Genomic DNA, 21,390 nt, shown 5'->3' with positions numbered 1-21,390 from the left:
GTATATGTGTGTGTGAATTTGCTTTCACAGAAAAGCTGTGATGAGCTGATCTTTGCACATTTGTTTGCTTATTTTCTTAAGATAAATTCCAACAAGTGGGATTGCTAAATTAATGCTATACATATTTTAGAATCTTTTGACACATTTTCTCAAAGGCCCTTTAGAAAAGTTCCAATTTACACGCCTACCAGCTCTGTATGAGATAATCAATTTTGCTTCATCCTTTTCCGATTTTTCACACTTAGTTTTATTCCTTTCTACCTACCCAGTAGGTAAAATCTAGATATCATTGTTGTGTAATTTGCATTTATTTTATTGCTATACAAAGCTTTATATGATTATTGATTTTTTACATATTTTATTTAAGATTTATCCCTTCTTGTCCTTTCCACATTTTTATTTGGAAGTTATTCTTCTTTTCATGATTGATCTAGAAAGATTCTTTAAGTATCTAGAATATTAATATTGATTATTAATGTAAGTTGAAAATATGTTTTTAATATATCCTTTGTTTTAGCTTGATAATGTGGGAGGTTTTACCACACAAGTTCCACATTTTTATTTATATTCATACTCATTTCTTCATTTCTTTTGTGGTTTCTGATGTTGATAACATTGTTAAAAAAAGTATGTCCCTAATCCTAAGAAGCTAAAACTATGCACCTGTCCTTTCTTCTAGAAGTTTTATAATTTAGATGTTTACATTTAAATCTCTAATTTATCTGGGATTTATATTTTATGTAAAGTGAAAAGTAAGGGTCTAACTATTTATTTATTTTTTCAAATATCCAAAATTGACACCACTTGTAGAGAGTGGAAATGTCGCATATTAGTTCTGGTGCATAGGTGGATCTGGTTTTAGGTGATCTATTTTAATAATCTGCCAGCCTAATCCTGGGCCAGTCACATTCAAGCATTTTAATTTGTAGGGAGTTACCTCCACATAACCCTTCTTTTTCTAAATTTGTTTGGTATTAAGCATGTATTCTTCCAGAAGCACGTTGGAATCATTTCATTAAGTTTCCTCCAAATCCCATTGATATTTTTTATGGAATTGCCTTAAGTAGATTCCATTATTTCCAGAAGCATAACATGTCTTTCCATTTATTTAAAGCTTCTTTCATGCTCTTCGCTAAAAATTTATCATTTTCTCCATATACGTCCTTAACATTTCTTTTTATAAAATGTTTTTATTGATTTTAGAGAAGAGGAAGAGAGAGACAGAGAGAGAAACATCAATTGGCTGCCCCCTACTGGAGATCTGCAACCCAGGCATGTACCTTGACCTGCAATCAAATGTGACCTTTTGGTGCATGGGACAACGCTCAACCAACTGAGCCACACCAGCCAGGGCCATCCTTTACATTTCTCGTTGAAGATATTCCTGGGTGTTGCATATTTGGTTGCTATTGTGAGTGAAATCTCTTTTCTATTATATTTTATAGCAAGTTCAAGCCATTGATATATATATATATATTTATTTATTTATTTATTTATTTATATCATACACACACACACACATATACACGAGAGGCCCAATGCAGGAAATTCGTGCACTGGTAGAGTCCCTAGTGGCTGCCGGCTGCCGGCCAGCCGGGTCCTCCCTCCCTTACCCCAGCCAACCCACCCCCTGGTTGAACTCCCAGACAACTCCTGGTGGAGGGGACAATTGCATACTACACTTTTATTATATAGGATTATTTATATATATTATATGTGTGTGATCTTTCTAGTGGAAAAGGAACCATGGAAGTGATGAACCTTTACCGGAAGTAGCCCCCAAGAAACAGAGAGGAGGAAGTGTAGGGGTGGGGAGAGAAATGTCCTGGCTTCTCCTATTTCTTTCCCTCCTGCCACACCCCCCACTGACCAAGCCCTGGAGGATAAGGAGTTAGCCCCTAGCCATTTAAAACAGCCTGGGGACATGATGGAAAGAATCTGGGACAGACAGCCAAGGATGAGAGAAGACTATGTGCCTTCATAAGGACTATTGATTGCTTCTAAAAATCACATCTGCTCTCAAACAATGAGTGCTTGACTCCACCATAATGTTCCCAAGAACATGCATTGGTTTGAGAACAATATTAAAAGAGGAGGAAAAATATAATTTAATGGCATTATTGAAACAGGCTTATCGCCTCTTGAAGTGACTACTCAGAAGCAGAAAATTTATATATGGACATATTGGTGGGTTTTTTTAAATAGGCACATTAATGTAGAATTATTCACAATATAAAGTATATGTGTTACTCCAACAGGCTCCCAAGTGGAGACCAAACATAGTTCGCTCTCTGAAAGGACCCAGTGAAATCTCTTTTCTCTGCCTTAGAGTAGCCAGCTCGACTCCCTGGGGGGAAAAGTGAGGGGACTTCCCAGGTGGTGCATCTCCTCCAGAACCACCCAAACAGGCCAAATAGGATTCCAATAGGAACAATACTTTAAAAATAAAGACTTGCTAAATGCCAGCATGAACTAATGAACCCACTATGTAATTTCAATTCTGAATCATTCAACTTTCTTAAAATCAACCTTGAGGAAAATCCAGCACCTTTCTAAAAGCTTCCTAAGGGATTTCTTGTTCATCTCAGCTGTCTTTAGCACCTGGTAGATGCTGAAAGAATAAAGTAAAGTTGAACCCATTTGAACACAAATGATTGACATTCCCACTCTTGGGGCTTCCCCACACTTTAAATCCCACCCTCATGATAGTTCCCTGTTCCATGACTTATTCGCCTGCATAATCAATAGTATTATTGATGACAGAGTCTATGTTTTTCCCACATTTGCACTTTCCACATAGTCTTAACACAGCCTAGCACAAAGCTCAACAAATGTTCGTGCAATAAGTGAAGGAATGGATGAAACAGGGCCTCAGTACCCCCATCCATAATATGGGAGCCTTGAATATCTGCCTTTTGAACAGCCTGTGTGATGGAGAAATTACTCTCAGTCTCCCTGCTTGTGGGAGGTGAGAAGGAGGGGGTTTTCTTTCTTCTGTGTCACCCATGGGTGTCTGTTCCCCTCCCAATGAGTCATCTGGGAGCCAGACACCATCTGTCTCGGACAAAACCTGTCAGGTACTTACTCAGGAGCAGCAGGGCCATCAATCTGTGCAGCATCCCGTGGTTACCTAGGGAACACTGGGGCACAGCCAGGAGGGGAGCACTGCAGGCAGACAGGACTCTGGCCAATGTCCCCGCCCTCTCAGTGACAACCCTGCAGGGGCTTCCCACTCTCTAGTTTGGAATCAGTGTCCTGTTCCCTGCAAAGAGCAAGATGGCCCCCAGGCAAGAGGACCTGAAACGTATCAAGATACCGCTACCAAACACTCAAAGAGGCAAAGGGATCAGTTAGGTGGCAAACTCAGGGGACAGCGGTGGGTACCAAGGGAGGTTGAACTGAGACAGAAATCTGGGCAGCTGGAATCAGGTCCTGCATTTCAATCCTTTACCTTTACACAAACAGCCAGAGCAGATCCCCCTTCCACTCTCTGTGGGTATGGAGATTAAATGAAACAATATATTGACCTGTTTATCATAACTCCTGACCACAGCAAACAACCAATAGAGGCAGCTGTAAATGTAATTGTTATTGGGATTAATAGAACTAGTAGCATATTTTCTTCACTATGACCTCCCAAGTAGTATCCCACTTTACAGATGAGGAAAACTGGGCTCAGAGAGATGAAGTGACTTGCTCAAAGTCCTTCTGCTAAGAATTGGATCCACTGGCCATTGGCACCTAGCTTCTCTAAAGCACTAGAGTTATCCTCATGGGAATAACTCCTGTGGGAGTGAGTGGGAAGGACAGACCCTATCAGTCAGCTCTGTTCAGCTCCACATTCATACGGGCACCCTCACAGTGGTCACATGGTAACTGTAATGCCTCAGACCTTGCTTCAAATCCTACTTCCCCTCATCTTCAAATCTCATAGCAAAGAAGTCCTGGGGCTCTCATTGACTATGATTGAATTAGGGTTCAACCCTAGAGCCATAGGAGGGGATGAGCCTGTGTCTGAGAGGTGGGACTCAGGGGACAGCTGTGAGTACTAAAGAGGTTGAATGGAGGTGAGGGGCCCAAACAAGATACACTTGTATGTGTGCATGGGTGCAAGTGTGTGTGCATGTATGCATGTGTGTGCATGTGTGTATGAATGTGGAAAGTCTAGAAAACATTTGCCAAAACATTTACAGTGATGCTCTCTCTGGACAGTAGAACAAAGAGTGATTCCCTTTTGTTCTCTATATCTATCCCTAGTTTTACCAAAAGCACAATTTACTTTGATACTTTTTTTAAAAGCTGTTTTCATTTGCTTAGGGATTAAATAATGTAAATAATATATAGTTATATTAAATATATTTGTATTTGAGAGTATTGAGCTGGACATTAGAGGCTTTCATTCTGGTTCTGGCTCTGAGTCACCATGGTCAAGTCACTTGTCTGGCCTCAGTTTCCCCATCTATGAAGTGAAGGATGGGCTACACCAGTGGTCAGCAAACTCATTAGTCAACAGAGCCAAATATCAACAGTACGACGATTGAAATTTCTTTTGAGAGCCATATTTTTTACACTTAAACTATGTAGGTAGGTACATAGTTATTAACTTAATTAGGGTACTCCTAAGGCTTAGGAAGAGCCACACTCAAAGGGCCAAAAAGCCGCATGTGGCTTGCGAGCTGAAGTTTGCCGACCACGGGGCTACACAATCTCTTCTGAATACCTCTCTCCTGTGTACACACAGCAAGTAAGAGTGTGGCTCAGCTGGATCCTAGGAGACCCACTTGAATGCAAAGAGAGTAATTGTTTTCAAACAGAAATCAATTCTGAATACAAGCGAGTGCATTTATGGAGTTGAGTTGAATATTCTCCCCAGAACCACAAAGAGAACACCCCTCCTCAGTGGAGGCCAGCTCACCTAACTCAAGCCCTGAAAAATCCCTCCTTCCGTTAGAGGGAAGAAGAATTAGCATGATTGAGTGGGCCTACTGTGTGTCAGGCCAAATACAAAGTACATTATACATGGAATCTAATTTACACTCATAGCACTTGTTGGTTACCATCATTGTTGGACAAGCAACAAGTGTCTAGAAATGTTATTTAATTACCACACTGTTGTTAAATGTGAGTCCATGACACCTCAATAAAGATCCTTGAGAGAAAAAACACACTCTTTATCTCTGTATGTCCCTCAGACCCTAACTCGGGGCTCAGTAGATATTTGCTGATCATTAGAATCCTCCTCCCATCATCAGTGCTTCTTGGGCTCCATAGAGGATGAGCCCTAATATCAAAGGTTTCACCAGCTCATTGGAGCAGCACAACTTTGGCTAAGAAAGTGATGAGCTTAGTTCAAGTTAAAGGGGAGGAGGGGAGGCAATAGATGAGGTCATGATCCATTGTTGGGAGGAAGCCATCGCTTTGAAGAGTTGTTGTAACACAGGCCTTCAGGAGGTAGAACATTGGACTGGTTGATTTTGACCAGGAACAGTTAGAAAAGTTCAGGATTCAGGGATGCCTAGAGGCAACATGGGGGCGTTGGGACCTTGGGCAAGGGTTAGAATTGAAAGGAAGGGAGGCTTGCATAGAGGAGAATGGATCCCCAACATAAAATTTACTGTAATAACAGAAAGATTAAAGAAATGATAGAGAAGAGAGACAGACAAACAAAATCAAGGAAAGTAAACCTCCTCCTACACAGTTTTGCCTCCCAGAAGCTCTGGTTTCAGGGATAGATGAGCAGTTAGATCACACAGCCACGGCCAAAAACAAGACACTCCCTCCCCACACCCTCCCCCCAACAAAAGGCCTCAAAAGAGAAAGCTCATTGAAAGGCAGATATGTCAGTTAAAACTATCATTCATTCATTCACTGACTATCTAATAAATATTTATTGAGTACCTACTATCTGTCCATCACACACTGTGCTAGGCCCTTGGATGAGCAAACTGAAATCCAGGGAGGCAGTCAGATATTGATGCAATAATCGCATGGAGGCTGTGTAATCACAAACCAGGGTGAATGCTGTGAAGGAGAGGGATGTGGTTTTCTGAGAGCAGAGAAGAAAGGAACCTCACCTAGACTAAGGTGGGGAGGAGGCAAGAAAGTCTTCCCTGAGGAAGTGACCCTTGATTGGAGCTGTGAAGAAGAGGATGGCCCCTGCCTAGCAAGGAATAAGGAACAGCACGTGAAGGCCAAAGTCATCTTTAATGTGTCCAGCTGAGGCAAGACTAGCAAGACAGGTCATCAAAAAACCTGGGTTTAAGACCTAGACCCTACAAGAACCCTTTCTGTGAGACATTCAGCCAAGTCATTTGTACTTTCTGGGCCTCCATTCAATGATCTGTAAATGGGGGGTAACAGGCTACAATAATGTTTCTCAAAAAGTCGTCTGCCAGTCTTCTGCAGTAGAATCATTTGGGTGACTTGTGAAAAATATAGATTCCTGGGCCTTACTTCAGACCTACTGCATCCGGGACCCAGGAATCTGAATTTTAAGGCCCCCTGTAGGTGGCTCATGCCCAGGAAAGTTTGGTATCTTTGGTTGTGTAGGCAAACCTTGGTCTGTTCAATGGCTCCATATTTCCTTCTTCCTAAATTCTTAGCCTCCCACGGGAGCAGCACCAAGAAGGGGGAACGTGGGCAGTCCCCCAGACGGAGCAAAGGAACATTCTAAAGTTTTCAGGTGAGAACAGAGAACTAAACTTTCACACCTAGAGTTGGTTCTGTTGCTTTAGGGATAAGTTTCGCAGATTGACTTGAGAGGGGGAAAACACTTCCAGACTGAGTACTTTTTCCTTTTCACTTCTCCACTCAGCCCCTGGAATTCAATTGAAGATGTATATTCACTGGAGTCTGTTCTCTGCCCTTTTCCCCCTTCTCTTCTTCCCCTTCTCATAGATCTGGACCTCTCTGAAGTATTAGGGAGAGGTGGGGGTTCTCAGGTGCCCCCTTCCTTCCCTGCCTTTCTAGGGCATGAATGGTTGGCCTCTGATGTGATGGTTTTTAGTCTGTGAGCCTCTTTGGTCTGATTTACAAGGAAAATTCCTGTTGACACTAATTGGACCAGGAACCAAGAATTATAGGCTGGGAGCCTGCCACCTGCCTGCTGAACCAAGCTGTTTCCCTTTCCCTCTGCACAGAGAGTTCACAGGGCCCACTGCCCACCACACCCCACTCCCCAAGCCCACCCACTGGCTTTGTCTCTAATCTTGCCAGGAGTTCTCTGCAAGAAGAAATATTTCCAGCAAGCTCAGGCTCTCTGGGTATGGCAGAAGCCATTTCAGATATTGCATCTCAAAGGCCAGATATATTACTTCTGCCTACCTAGGATTTTGTGTTAAAATGAGATAGTGTGTGTAAAGGCTATAATACAAACCTAGCACACAGTAGGATTCTCAACCAATGGTAGCTATTGTTATTTGTATTATTGTTATTTTTCCAGCCACTAATTTTTCAGGACTATTTATATCAGGAAAAAAAAAAGTAATCAATTATATCAGTTGGCAAGTAAAGGGTTAGAAGATTCACTGAGAGGTCAACTAGGAAAATCTTTACCTCAGTACCCCAGATTCTGAGAAATCTGTTTTATGTTTTTATAATTACACATAATTCAACGATAACATTTATTGGGAGGTTTCTAGGTGCCAAAGTCCCATTGAATCCTGACAACAACTCAGTGGGGTAAATATCATTAAAATATCCATGCAACAGATAAACAGACCGAAGCTTAAATAAATGAAATAACTTGCCCAAGGTCACAAAGCTAGGAAGTGCCAGAAACTAGAACTTGATCTGATGTTTAATAAGCTAGTTCCTTAGGTCTGACTAGCATCTCTCATACTGAGTTTACAGTCTATATTCTCTCTCTCTCTCTCTCTCTCTCTCTCTCTCTCTCTCTCTCTCTCTCTCTCTCATAGGTAACAGAGTTGGTTATCATCATGGGATCAATAGCCTTTGCAGTCCTTAAAGACAATTATGGGGTCAGGTCTTCCACTTTTCTTATTGGAAGATTTGAGATTCCAGCCTGACACATGCCCTCGAGCTCACTTGAGCTTCCCAGGGAGGACCCCACTCTAGAGAAGGGCCCATGTTGCACACACAGTCCAAAACAACTTCTGCCTCTGAATGCATGTACCTGGCTGGCTAAGGTTTGCCCAGAAATTCCTGTAATTTTGTTTAGCTGAGAGGTCAGCCTACAGCCAAATTTGGGTAGTATTGGGGAGGTGAAAAGTATCGATTTTGAGTCAAACTGCCTCTGCCCTAATCCCATCTCTGGGTAATCGTGGACATGTAATTAATTTTATCCTCAGTTGCCTCACCCGCAAATTGAAGACAACAATGTCTTCCGCAAAAGTGTTTTTGGAGGATTAAATGAGATGTTGCTTGTGAATTAGCACAATGCCTGATGCATGACTGCACTCAGTCAGTCACAGTTAGTTAAAATAGGGCCTGGGCAGAGACAGTGCCTACCTCTCAATGGATAGCACTCCAAAAGGCAGGGCAGATATTTGGAGGCCCCTCCAGGAACTTGTAATTCACAGCACGCAGCTAACTGCCATTTTACCAGGCTGCTCCTATCTAGAAGTTTTCACAAAATCTTCTCCAAACTCCATCCCCAAGCACTTACCAGGACAGTCCCCCAAGCGGCAGAAAAACCAAGGCTCCTCCTTTTACACCCTTCATCTTTTCCAGGACTCCCAAATCTGCCAGTTTAGTGTCCAGTAAACATCTGTGAAACGCTGGGCATTTCCTGTCCCAGCATTCCTCAGTACACGAAGGAGATGGGCAAAGAAAACTGCCTTTCTCACCCTCTGCCCTCTTTTTCCAGGCCCATGGGCCCCACAATAATGTACACACCAGTTCCCAAGCATATCCACCCCTATCCAGGGTCCTATGCTGTCATCTCTGCCAGAGAAGAGACGAGAAGGCACAAGTCACCCTCTGACATCACTTACTTGCCTTGCTCCCCAGGGCCCTAGTCTGTCCTCTCTGAAGCTGGGTTCTAACACTTTATCCAGATACCATTTTTAGATGCCCCCAAGGAAAAAGGTTCCACCGCTTCCTGTAGACCTTACTGAACTTGGTGGCCGCCACAAGTGAAAATCCTCCAAAAGAGTTGGATGGTTTGGTTCAGAGGGCCACAAGAGAGGAAGAAGAGGAAGTATGGAGAAATTTGAGACCAGCGTCATGTATTTTGTTTCCTTATTTAACTTGCATCCGTGTTCAATGTCTCACACAATTCTCCATGCATCCTCAGATGCACATTCTGTTATTCATCCTAGACCACAAACTCCAAAAGGACATTCACTTTATTCAGTTCAAGTTCTACTGCATGATGAATGGGGAACAGTGGGTTAGTTCTGTTGCCCAAGACTGAAAGAGGTGACACCAAGATGCAATTAGCAGGAGAGAGGCCCATCAAACAAAAACAAGAATTAACAGGGTGAATATCAAGTCATCAAGGGGCCTGTTAGGAACTTGGCAATGAGGAAGCCCCTGTCAGAAATTCAGGAAAAGGGTGGAGTAAAGCCATGTGCCCATAGCTTTCAGTAGGTTCTCAATAAGATCTAGAACCTAAAAAGGTAAAAAAACACTGGTAAGGAGTAGTCCTTTCCCTCATGAAATGTGGAATGGGAGGGTTTAGATTAATGCATATAAAATCACAGAGGACATCAATACAATAACAGTAGCTATTTGGGGTTGAATGTTTTTTTATGAGCCAGATCCCAGCCTAAGCATTACAGGCTCCTTTAATTGTCACAATCACCTTGTATGTGCCTTATCTCAAGAAAATAGAATGCATTATCCCCAGGTCTGAAAGAGTTTATGTAGCTTGCCCATGATCATACATCTGGTCAACTAAAGCTATAATTCAAATGCAGAACCTGCTCCAGACTGTGGAAATGGGTGACAGCAAAAAAAGGAAAAAAAAAAATCACATTGGTGGAATCAAAATCCCAGGCTACTGACACTGGCTCTGCCTTAGGCAAATCCCTCCCCATTTCTGAGCCTTTGTGTCCCCACATGTGAAATAAGAGGGATGGACTAGCCCAGCGGTTCTCAATCTGTGGGTCGCAACCCCTTTGGGAGTCGAACGACCCTTTCACAGGGGTCGCCTAAGACCATCAGAAAACACATATATAATTACATATTGTTTTTGTGATTAATCACTATGCTTTAATTATGTTCAATTTGTAACAATGAAAATAAATCCTGCATATCAGATATTTACATTACAATTCATAACATAGCAAAATTACAGTTATGAAGTAGCAACGAAAACAATTTTATGGTTGGGGGGTCACCACAATATGAGGAATTATATTAAAGGGTCGCGGCATTAGGAAGGTTGAGAACCACTGGACTAGCCCAAAGTCAACAAAGGATTTCTATGAAGGGTTAGAGAACAAATACTTTAGGCTTTGCAGGGCATAGGGCCTCTGTTGCAGCCACTCAACTCTGTCACTGTAGCATGAAAAAGCACCCATAGACAATGTGCAAGCAAATGGGTGTGGTGTTCCAATAAAACTTTGTTTACCAAAAAATAAATAAATAAACAAACAAACAGGCACAAGTCTGGATTTGTTCCAAGGACTATAATTTGCTGAGCCCTAGACTAGACGGTCTCTAGGGTCTTTCTGATTCTGACATTTCTCAAGTCCATAATCCTAACTACAACAGTGTAGCCTTCAAAAGTCAGCTGTAAAGAGCCTATTGCCATAAGTTTTGTTTTGTTATGTCTTACTTTAACCTTTAATGGTTTCAACAGTGTGATTAGAAAGTACATTCTGACAGTAGCAATACAGAGGCACCTTGGGAGAGCTTTAGTGCCAGTAAAATCTCCATCAGCTTCCTGCCCTCAGTCTTTGATATGGACAAAGACATCTGTCTCGAGGAGAGCATGCTGCAGACACTACTGCCCACCCAGCTCCAAACCAGATCACAGCCTAGAGACCCTTCCTAGATCCATTTTGGGGTCACCATAGATTCCTGGGCAAAGTGATAGACAAAGTCCATGACCCTAAAGAGACAGCCAGAGTCATACAAGAAAACGGCACACTCTCCCTCCTGGCCCTCGACTGTACAGCACCACAGGTTGGTGTGGGCAACCTATTTATCTTGTCCCACCCACCAGAGGAGCTGCTGGGGCCCAAGGGAGAATAGACCCCTTCTCCAGCTCCTGAGTTAGCAGGTGTTTCACATTTCACACTGCCCTCACACCCCAGACCTCCAACTCAGGGCTCTTCCCAAACATGTGAAGTGAATTCAGCCCTTGGATGACGTGGCAATTAATCCTCACCAGCCTGCTGCAAAGGGATACTCCTGAGTTCTCCACCTTCCGAAGGAAGGCTGTGCAATGAGAATTCCTGAGTTGAGGGAATCTGTGCTCAACAAAAATTGACAAATTGTCATTACCAGAGGGAACTGAAATCCCTCACGCCCGGGATCCTCTGACCTGCTGCCTTTGGAGGTGGAGGAAACGCCTGAAGTGTCCCCTGCCCAGGAGAAAGGGTGCTCCTCAGCCTCCCTTCATGACCCCCGTGTAGCTGGAGCAGATGCCTTCTACCTCCTCTTTTTTCATTTTCAGCCTCATTCACTGAGTGCTTTGTAGTCCAGCTGTGCTGGCTAACCCCTGTGGCCTTGGGCAACCATTCTGAGACTCAGTTTCCTCATCTATAAATGTTGATAGTAGCATCTACCTCATAATATTATTATGAGGATTAAATCAGATCATGGCCATAAGGCATTTGGGGCACAATGCCTATCACCTAGCCAACACTTAATAACCTTAGCTGATATTATTACTATTACTCTGTGCTGGGCACGTGACACACATTATTGCATTTAATCCTCACCTCAACCCTATGAGGCAGGGACTATTTCGATCTTCATTTTACAGATGAGGCAAGCGGGGCTCCGAGTGATTAGATAGATGACTTGCCCAAGGAGACACAGCTAATAAATTAGTAGAACTGGAACATAAATCTAGGTCTGTTGGATGCCAAAGTTCAGGCTCTTAATCACTTTACTCTCCTGCCCAAGGTCACATTAGTAGCTATTAAATGAGGGAGGCGGGATTAGATTCCAAGTCGGCTCTCAAATTCTCAGCAGACCGGGTGTTGCCCAGGAAGCCCGACCTGAGCAGCTCCTCGGCCGGACCTTCTCGCCTGGCCGGCTCTGCCTTGCCGTCCGCTCCCTGACCTCTGCCTCGCTCAGGAACCTGATCACATTCTGTCTTCTGCTGTAATTTCCTTCAAGGCGAACACTGAACCTTCTGCTGCCTTTTTTTTTTTAAATCTCAGTCTGGTGCAGAGAGAGGGATGAAGCTTTGGAGCCTGACAATAATGCTCTGAATACCAATGCTGCTTACTCACTGAATAAGCTTGGCCGTGTCACAGAACCTCTCCGAGCCTCAGTTTCCTCATTTGTAAAATGGGGGTAATTCCTGCTTTGCATTGTTGCGAAGATTTGCATAAATGCACACAGAGTACCTACCTAGCACAGTGCCTGGCACATAGAAGGTACTGTGAAGGGTGCTCTTCCATCTTATTCATTGCCCATAGCACCTAGATCAGTGCTAAGCTATTGGTTTGATTTAATCTTTGATTCACCCATAGCACCTAGCATGGTGCCTGACACAGGGTAGATGCCCCTATATATAGCTGCTTGGATGCAAAACTGGAGAGAGCTGGAGAGGGAGAACCATGCAAAACTGCATGGTCCCATGTGAGAGCTCTCCTCCCATAGACCCTCGAAGCAGATCTCTGAGTCTCCCATTGCCTTGGTCTCCCCAGAGGTCAAACTCAGTGGCAGCTTCACCTAGAGGGCTCCCAGAAATCAGAGTTTGCAACATCAGAGGATTCTAATGTAATCACCGATAATGAAAAGGTTCTTCTTCCCCAAGCCTCGAGTGAGTCAGAGCTCTGTGCTTGGCTTTGCCCCAGGGAGTACCGAGAAAATAAAATAGCGTTTGTATCCTCATGACACCTAAACAAACGGTCAATTCCATCGGTCAGATATCAGCCAGGAGGGTTAAGAGGCATCTCCAAGGAAGAGAGGGGAGGAACAGCAAGGAAAGGACCATTAGCAAAGGTTGCTTTAGTGGGGTCCTGGTATATGGCTGCTATTAAAGATAATACCGGTTTGCCTTATGGTGGGATTTTTGTTTTGTCTTCATGAAAGACACTGGTAAATGACAACATGTCTGAAATCTACAAGGATTTTGAACCTCTAGATGTGGCTCAATAATCTCATCCACATCCTGACACTTGAATGAAGACATAGGTCTCATCTAGGTAACTTACTTTTCTCTTTTCAAAATAAGTCTAAACCAACTCTGAATCTCAGATTTGCTCTTTTTCTTTTCCTGGCCTTTTGCCACCACAGGAAAATATCTGATAGGCTGAGTTTTCGCACTGCAGCTGGTTACTGTGATTATGTAGACACAGCCTCTGTAAATTCAATGGTGTGTTGCTGGCTGTTCAATAGCTGGTGAGATTAGTGCCCAGGGAAGTGGGAAATGGGCCACCACTATCGAAATGTGGGCTTGGGGCTTGCTCTCCGTTCTGTCCCACTCTTCCTCTCCCACATCCCTGTCTGTGTTAATTGCCAGCTTCTGCCGATTTACTGGCATTCTCTTCCTCCTCCCACTCACCCTTGGGAATAAACCAGTTCAAGAGAAGCACCATCATTCTTGATCTAAAGAGGAATGAAAATGGTGGGAACTGAGTGTGTGACCATTGTGGATGGAAGGGAGAAAGGACAGCAAGGTTGCCTTCAGGGGTCACTTCATCCAGCAAGGGAAGCTGGTTACCTAGATCTAGGCCATCTGGCCCAACCCCTATCTTCAGACAGGCAATACATAAGCCACCCTGGACCAAGGACAATCTCCCGTCTTCATAAAGACCCTTGGCAGAGAGTTGTCCCGGTCTCACACCCTGCTGTGTAAGTCATGAGTAGCTATCCTGTGTGGCTTCCCTCTGGAGCATAGGAAGGAGCGCAGCTCTGTGAGCCATGGAACCCCTGTTTGATAACCAGCTCTGCACCTGACTAGCATACTACTTGCCACTGGGCCACCTCCAAAATGAAAAATGGACAAGTGAGGATTATAATAGTTCTTGCAGAGTGAAGTCACTATAAATCTGTGAATCTCTTATTTTAAAATATCAAAAAACAACTTAAGCCAGTTTAATTAAAATAGGAAATAAATCAGTTTTCAGAGCTGTCTTTACCTCAGGTATCTTAATCCAGCGGTTCTCAACCTGTGGGTCGCAACCCCTTTGGAGGTCGAACGACCCTTTCACAGGGGTCGCCTAAGACCATCAGAAAACACATATATAATTACATATTGTTTTTGTGATTAATCACTATGCTTTAATTATGTTCAATTTATAACAATGAAAATACATCCTGCATATCAGATATTTACATTACGATTCATAACAATAGCAAAATTACAGTTATGAAGTAGCAACGAAAATAATTTTATGGTTGGGGGTCACCACAACATGAGGAACTGTATGAAAGGGTCGTGGCATTAGGAAGGTTGAGAACCACTCTCTTAATCTCACGGAATCCCTTGAAATTGTGTGTTTTGTGCATTTGGGAGTGCATTTTGGTGGGAAAAGATTAAAACCTTAGATGTATAATAACCACCTACCCCCCCCAAAAAAAATATATGTATAAAATAAATAAAAAGAAATTCAGAACCTTTCTCTAGGTTGAGGATCCTAAATGCCAATCACCCTGAGTGATTTCCTTGTTCCCTAGCCTTGAATATCAGGTTGTAGTGACAGTGGGAAGCCCTAGATGCAGGCTTGTGGACAGGAGTAAAAGAAAGCATGAGGCTTTACTTTTCAATCTCCAGCTGTGTGACTGCTCATTAATCTGCTACATGTGTACTGGTCATGTGACCTCAGAATATACAAACACTCTCTAAATCATGGTTTTCTCACCAGTCAATGGAGAATGGTTATACTTCTCTCAAAGGGTTGTTGTGAAGAATAAAGGAAAATTAGTAAATGCTTGGCTATCGGTAAGAGTTCAATAAATGTGGGTTCCCTCCCAGCATGAGTAGCTCAGGGTCCCAAAATTGACAACTGTGCCTTCTATAACAATCAGTCCACCCCCTATCTCAAATTTACATTGGTACAGTCCTGTGAAAAACCATATGGAAGTGCCTCAAAAAATTAAAAACAGAATTACCATATGATCCAACAATCCCACTTCTGGGTATATGTCCAAAACAAATGAAAATAGGAATTCAGAGAGAGCTGTATTCCATGTTCATTGCGTCATTATTCACAATAGCCAAGATATGGAAATAACCTAAGTGTTCATCAATTGATGGATGGATAAAGAAGATGTGGTGTATATATACTGTGAAATTTCATTCAGCCATGAAAGAAGGAAACCCTGCCATTTGCAACAACATAGATGAAACTTGAGGGCATTATGCTAAATAAAATAAGTTAGACCCCAAAAGAGACATGCTGATGATATCACCTACATGTAGAATCTAAAAAAGCTGAGCTCATAGAAACAGAGAATTGAGTGGTGGTTACCAGGGGTTGGGAGAGTAGAATGGGAAGATGTTAGTCAAAGGGTACAAACTTCCAGTTATAAGATGAATAAGATCTGGGGATCTAATGTACAGCATGGTGATTATAGTTAATAATACTGTACTATATACTTGCAAGCTGCTAGGAGAGTAGATCTTAAAAGTTCTCACCACAAAAAGAAATGGTAATTATGTGATGTGATGGAGGTGTTAGCTAACACTGTGATGGCAATCATTTTGTAATTTATAAGTATATCAAATCAACATGTTATATACCTTAAATTTACACAATGTTATATGTCAATTATATCTCAATAAATTTTGAGGGGAAAAAGCCACCCCCTTCTTTGCTTCTGGGAGAAAGGTGTGACACAGCAGCTAAGTGTCAACTCGGCATAGACTCAACATTGGGTTCAGTTCCCAGCTTCTCTGCTTGATGGCTGTGTGGACTTGGGCAGAGTTAAACTTTACTGTATCTTGGTGTCCCATTCACAAAATGGAAAGGATAATGCGAATAATCCTTTCATATGCAAAGAGTACTTAGTATACTGATTGGGACATACTAAGTATTGGATAATTGTTAATTAGCATAAGGCTCTCCCTCAGCATCTTTGGCCTCATCCCATCTCTCCTAAGTACCATTCACCCACCTTTGGGAGTGTGTCCCTATAGCTGAATGTCCAACATGGATAATGGGCAGAAAGGGGGGGGGGGACCAACAACTAGATTTCCCAAGTCCTGTCCCCCGATGCCAAGAGGTCTCTAACCCCCACCATCACCATCCTCACCCCCAGATAGCCCACTAGCTTGTTCCTCATTTCTTTCAGGTCTTGACTCAAATACCACTTCAGTGACATCCTGAGCACCCATTCAAAATTTCAAATGCCACCCCCCTACACACACCCCATTCCATTTCCCCGCTCCTTGCCATATTTTCTCCATGATATCTGTCAGCATAGGACACCCCTCACAATTTGCTTATTTTTTTAATGACTGTCTCCTCCCACTAGAATGTAAGCTCCTGGAGGGCAGGGGTCTTTGTCTATTGGTTCAATTGCTATGTCCACAGCGCCTAGAACAGAACCCAGGGCAGGCCAAGGGCACTTAGTTAACAATCTGTTGAATGAAGGAGTGAGTGTCTGAGTGAATAAGTGAATGAATGGATGGATGAATGAATAAAGAGAAGCCTTTTTATTTTTATGGAGAGGTAAAGGATGGATGTTGGTCTCAGATCTGACTCAAGTCCTTCCCACCTGCCTAACCTAGGCATTCTTCCTCTTTTAGGTGTCACACAAGTTGCATATTCCCCCTAATTCTGGGGGTTGACGCCAGATGCCATCCTATTAGAGGTAAGCACCCCCACCCCACTTTTTTAAATGAGGAGTAAATAGGAGGGAAGAACCTCTCCGGGCCACCTCGGGTTGGGGGCAAAGGGGTATTCCCACGCTCAAGTCGTGCTTTTTGCCCACCCCCTCATCCCCACCCCCACTCACACACATCAGGTTTGCCGTGGGAGGCGCGGGGGCGCGGGGGGGGGGAGGGGGGCGGCGCAGCTAGCTAACCAGGGTGGCGGCGTCGGGGCTGCGGGCGCCTTCGCTGGACCCGCATTGCCCCCTAGTGCCGCGCGGAGTCAGGGCGCCGGGCTCCCCCGCCTGATGTCACCAGCGTGCAGTCAGCCCAGAGGCGGCTCATTGAAAGCGGACCCTCCTCGGTGCTGGCTGGGCGGAGACGCTGCTGCCCGCAGACCCGCAGCGGGCGAGCCCGCCAGGAGCCCGGCGCCCCCCGCCCGCACCCCACCTCCCGCTGCTCTGCTCCCTCGCGAGCCGGCCGGCGCGCCTGACGTGGACCATTAACTTGGAGCTGCCGCCTCTCCCCTCTCTCCTCCTCCCTCTGACAGGCACAGGCGAGCGAAGGAGCAGCGCGGTGCAGGAGACGCACTGCCGGCTGCTGGGGGAGATGCCTCCTCGCCAGGAGGGCGCCTCTGGGAAGAAGCCCACCGTGGGGGAGGCAAAGTTTCAGGGCAGCTGAGGAGCCTTCCCCGCAGCCCTTCCAGCCCTGTCCACCCGCTGGCTATGGAGGGCGGACTCTAAGATGAATCCCGACCTGGACACCGGCCACAACACATCAGCACCTGCCCACTGGGGAGAGTTGAAAAATGCCAACTTCACTGGCCCCAACCAGACCTCCAACAACTCCAGACTGCCCCAGCTGGACATCACCAGGGCCATCTCCGTGGGCATGGTGCTGGGCGCCTTCATCATCTTTGCCATCGTAGGCAACATCTTAGTCATCTTGTCTGTGGCCTGCAACCGTCACCTGCGGACACCCACCAACTACTTCATCGTCAACCTGGCCATCGCCGACCTGCTGCTAAGCTTCACCGTGCTGCCCTTCTCAGCTGCCCTGGAGGTGCTGGGCTACTGGGTGCTGGGCCGGATCTTCTGCGACATCTGGGCCGCCGTGGACGTCCTGTGCTGCACCGCCTCCATCCTGAGCCTGTGCGCCATCTCCATCGATCGCTACATCGGGGTGCGCCATTCTCTGCAGTACCCCACGCTTGTCACCCGGAGGAAGGCCATCTTGGCGCTCCTCAGTGTCTGGGTCTTGTCCACAGTCATCTCCATCGGGCCTCTCCTTGGGTGGAAGGAGCCCGCACCCAACGATGACAAGGAATGCGGGGTCACCGAAGAACCCTTCTACGCCCTCTTCTCCTCGCTGGGCTCCTTCTACATCCCTCTGGCGGTCATTCTGGTCATGTACTGCCGGGTCTACATAGTTGCCAAGAGGACCACCAAGAACCTGGAGGCCGGAGTCATGAGGGAGATGTCCAACTCCAAGGAGCTGACCCTGAGGATCCACTCCAAGAACTTTCACGAGGACACCCTCAGCAGTACCAAGGCCAAGGGCCACAACCCCAGGAGTTCCATCGCTGTCAAACTGTTTAAGTTCTCCAGGGAAAAGAAAGCAGCCAAGACCTTGGGCATAGTGGTCGGAATGTTCATCTTGTGCTGGCTACCCTTCTTCATCGCTCTGCCACTTGGTGAGTTGGGGTCTCGGTGGAGGGGCCGTGGGCATTTTCCGATCTTGGCTTTACTGATGAGCTTACTGTAAAGTTTTTTTCTGTGTTTTTTTTGGTGTGTTTTTTAGTGTGTGTTTTTTCCAGTTTGTGTGTGTTTGGAGATTAGAGAATACTGTTTGTTCTGCAAAGGCTTTGCAGATTGGATAGCTGGCTAAGAACCAACTCAGGTGTTAGTAGAACACGCTAAGTCGCTTGAAATAGAACCACAGGAGGAAAATCTGGTATGCAGAATAATTCATTCAGCAGCCTCAGTTTAATAATTAAAAAGGCCACTGGACTTGAACATCACACCAGCATTATTTCAGTAGTAATCATGTGTCAGCTAAGGCAGCCTCACGAATGCAGCATACAAAGTAGTTTGTAGTTACCGCAGACGCGGCACTGGAGAGCAGGGAGACAGCTCATACACAGAAAGGCGGTTTCATTCAGCATTTCCAGGGCTCTTTGCAGAGATCCCCACGCTGCTCAAGAGCTTTGCAGAGACTGCGTGCTCCCCTCCTCCCTGCACGGCTTGCTATCACCTCAGTGCACTCCTTTCATTATGAGTTAATAAGAGCATTTTACAGTCACACAGCCCCAACTTGCCTTTAAGTTATCTAAACCCTGAGATTTGAAAGAGAAGGGAGATGACCTGAAGATCACATATTCTCAGTTTTCACCAAAAAATGTTCCTAACTCTGGTGATTTATGAAATGACCAGAATTAAATTATAGTCGCCCCTCACCATTAGCTGCCAGACACCAAATCCTGCTAGGATGAAATTGAGTCCTTCCCCTCCTATAAAAACATGCCCATCTTTTTTTTTTCTTTTTTTGGTTGGTGGTCCTACTCAGTTATTCAAAGGCTACCTGACTGATTTCTTCTAAGGAAGAAGAGGTCTGGTTAAGAGGCAAACCTAGAGGATAGTGTGACATGCTGTCCACATTGGCTGGGAAACACTTGTCCCTCCTCTGAGGCACTGATCTGCTTTGATTTCTTCTATCTCTGGGGGACGCTCCAGAAAAATGAATGGAGGGAGGCGATCACGGCAAAGTCATGTGCCGTGGTATCAGAAAACGTAGCAACTGCTGTATGACATGGACCACACATGCCTGCAGTCACACCAGGGGCTCAGTTAGAACCCTACACAACCAAATTCCACCAGAAACTACAATTCTGAAGACATGCTGCTTTAAGAGAAAGTGGCAAATGGAAAGAAAGCAAACTGGTATCAGGAGTTTCCCTTTAAAAAAGATAAAGGGAAAAGGCTGTTTAACCTACTCTCCACGTTATCATTTCTAAAGCCCGGCTAATGCCCGTCATGAATGGTTTCAGTGTGTTAAGTGGAAAGAGTTAAGCTCCGCCCGCCCCAACCCTGAGTGATCACATCCCACTGCAGAGAAGCTTTCTTTTCTTTCCCAAGGTCTCAAGGTCCCTTTGCAGGCTTGTCGGGTTAACATGGATGACAGTTCACACTGCATTGAGCCATCCAAAGCTCCTAATTGTATGTGGAAGTGATTTGGCCACGGATCATGCGCTAAGTGACCTTGGGCAAAGACAGCTCTTCTGCGAGCCTCAGTTTCTTCATCTGCAAAATGACCTGTTTACAGTTTGCTCCATGGGGTTTACACTAGTGCATGGAAAGGATTTAATGCAGTGTCTGGTGCACAGCAAATGCTCAAGGAAAGTTAGCTATTGGTACTACAAACCTAACCTGAGTCACCCCTCAGCTATAACTGTGTATTTCCTCCTTCTCTACTCATTTGCCAATCCCCACACCTGTTACTAAAGGCTCAGAAGAGAACTGGGCCTTTCTTCCTTCTGCTTCTGCCCACTGGCAGGCAGAGGCTATGACCAGAGTATCCTCAGGAAGGAGCAGGCCCCCCGGCAGGATGCAGGGATGGATCAAAGGGGCAGGCGCTCACAGTAGGGGGCAAGGGAAACAGCTCCAAATAGGTGAAGAGGCTGCCAGCATGTTGGAATGCTCTGGGAGTCAGGAGGAGTCTAGTTTTTCATGCTTTGCTCTGAGGATCAGGAGCCATCTAGTTTTCATGTGAGCTTTGCCATCAATTAGATCTGTGACCTTAGGCTTGTCGCTTTACCTCTGTGGGCTTCAGGGCTCACTTTCAAAGAACCACGGGGTTCTAGATGAAGGGCTCGCAAACTTTAATAAGGACCAGAATCATCTGTGGAACCTGATAAAACATTCAGCTTCTTAAGCCTAACCCACAGACACTCTGACTCAGTAGATCAGATGGATCCCAGGAGTCCACGTGGTGATTCTGAAAAGGTGGCCTGCTGATCAGGCTTGGAGAGCCACTGCGGGGGCCCTTGTCCAGCCTGCTGGGGGCCATGGTTTTACACAGTGTAAAGTCTCGTCATTCCCCAGCCACACGGTGATGCAGGATGATGTGGCTTCTCTCGGGCCCTGCTCTTCAGGACCCCCCTCAGTTTCTTCCCACTCCCGCCCTCCCCACTTTCCCCCTTGCTGTTGATGCCTTTCTGAGACCTTATGGCCATAAGTTTCCACATCACAGAAAGTGAGACGTTCTTGCCACCATAATGCTCTCAAAGCTCCTTTCTCCTATCCTTGCCATGAAAACTTTCTGACCATCCATGCCATTATCTCCCAGAGATGTCCCAGTGAGCTTCCCCTGAACTGACCCCACCCACATCCTCTCCCCTGGCCCCCTCGCCTTAGCAGATGAGGAATATGGACTCCAGGCTTTGGGTTTGGAAGGTACACAAGAGCTTCAAATAGAGAAGGTGCTTA

At 45.1% G+C, this 21,390-nt stretch overlaps 1 protein-coding gene across 3 annotated transcripts in view; it reads left to right on the top strand.

Annotated features, from left to right (window-relative positions):
• The window catches only part of ADRA1B (adrenoceptor alpha 1B), a 94,147-nt gene that overhangs the window by 28,172 nt on the left and 44,585 nt on the right, over positions 1-21,390 (top strand). For 2 of the 3 annotated variants that reach the window (XM_036315134.1, XM_036315136.1), the window contains 2 exons: positions 16,844-16,908; positions 17,457-18,599. In XM_036315134.1, coding sequence (XP_036171027.1) covers positions 17,651-18,599 — 949 coding nt within the window. In that variant the 5' untranslated portion in view covers positions 16,844-16,908; positions 17,457-17,650. Of the gene's footprint in view, positions 1-1,268; positions 1,412-16,843; positions 16,909-17,456; positions 18,600-21,390 lie in introns of those variants that run through there. The other variant, XM_036315135.1, reaches the window with a different exon arrangement.

Source organism: Myotis myotis, unplaced genomic scaffold, assembly GCF_014108235.1.
Source record: "Myotis myotis isolate mMyoMyo1 unplaced genomic scaffold, mMyoMyo1.p scaffold_m19_p_6, whole genome shotgun sequence".
NCBI lineage: Eukaryota > Metazoa > Chordata > Mammalia > Chiroptera > Vespertilionidae > Myotis > Myotis myotis.
Note: the sequence above shows the minus strand (reverse complement) of the source record. Positions and strands in the feature narration are given on the sequence as shown.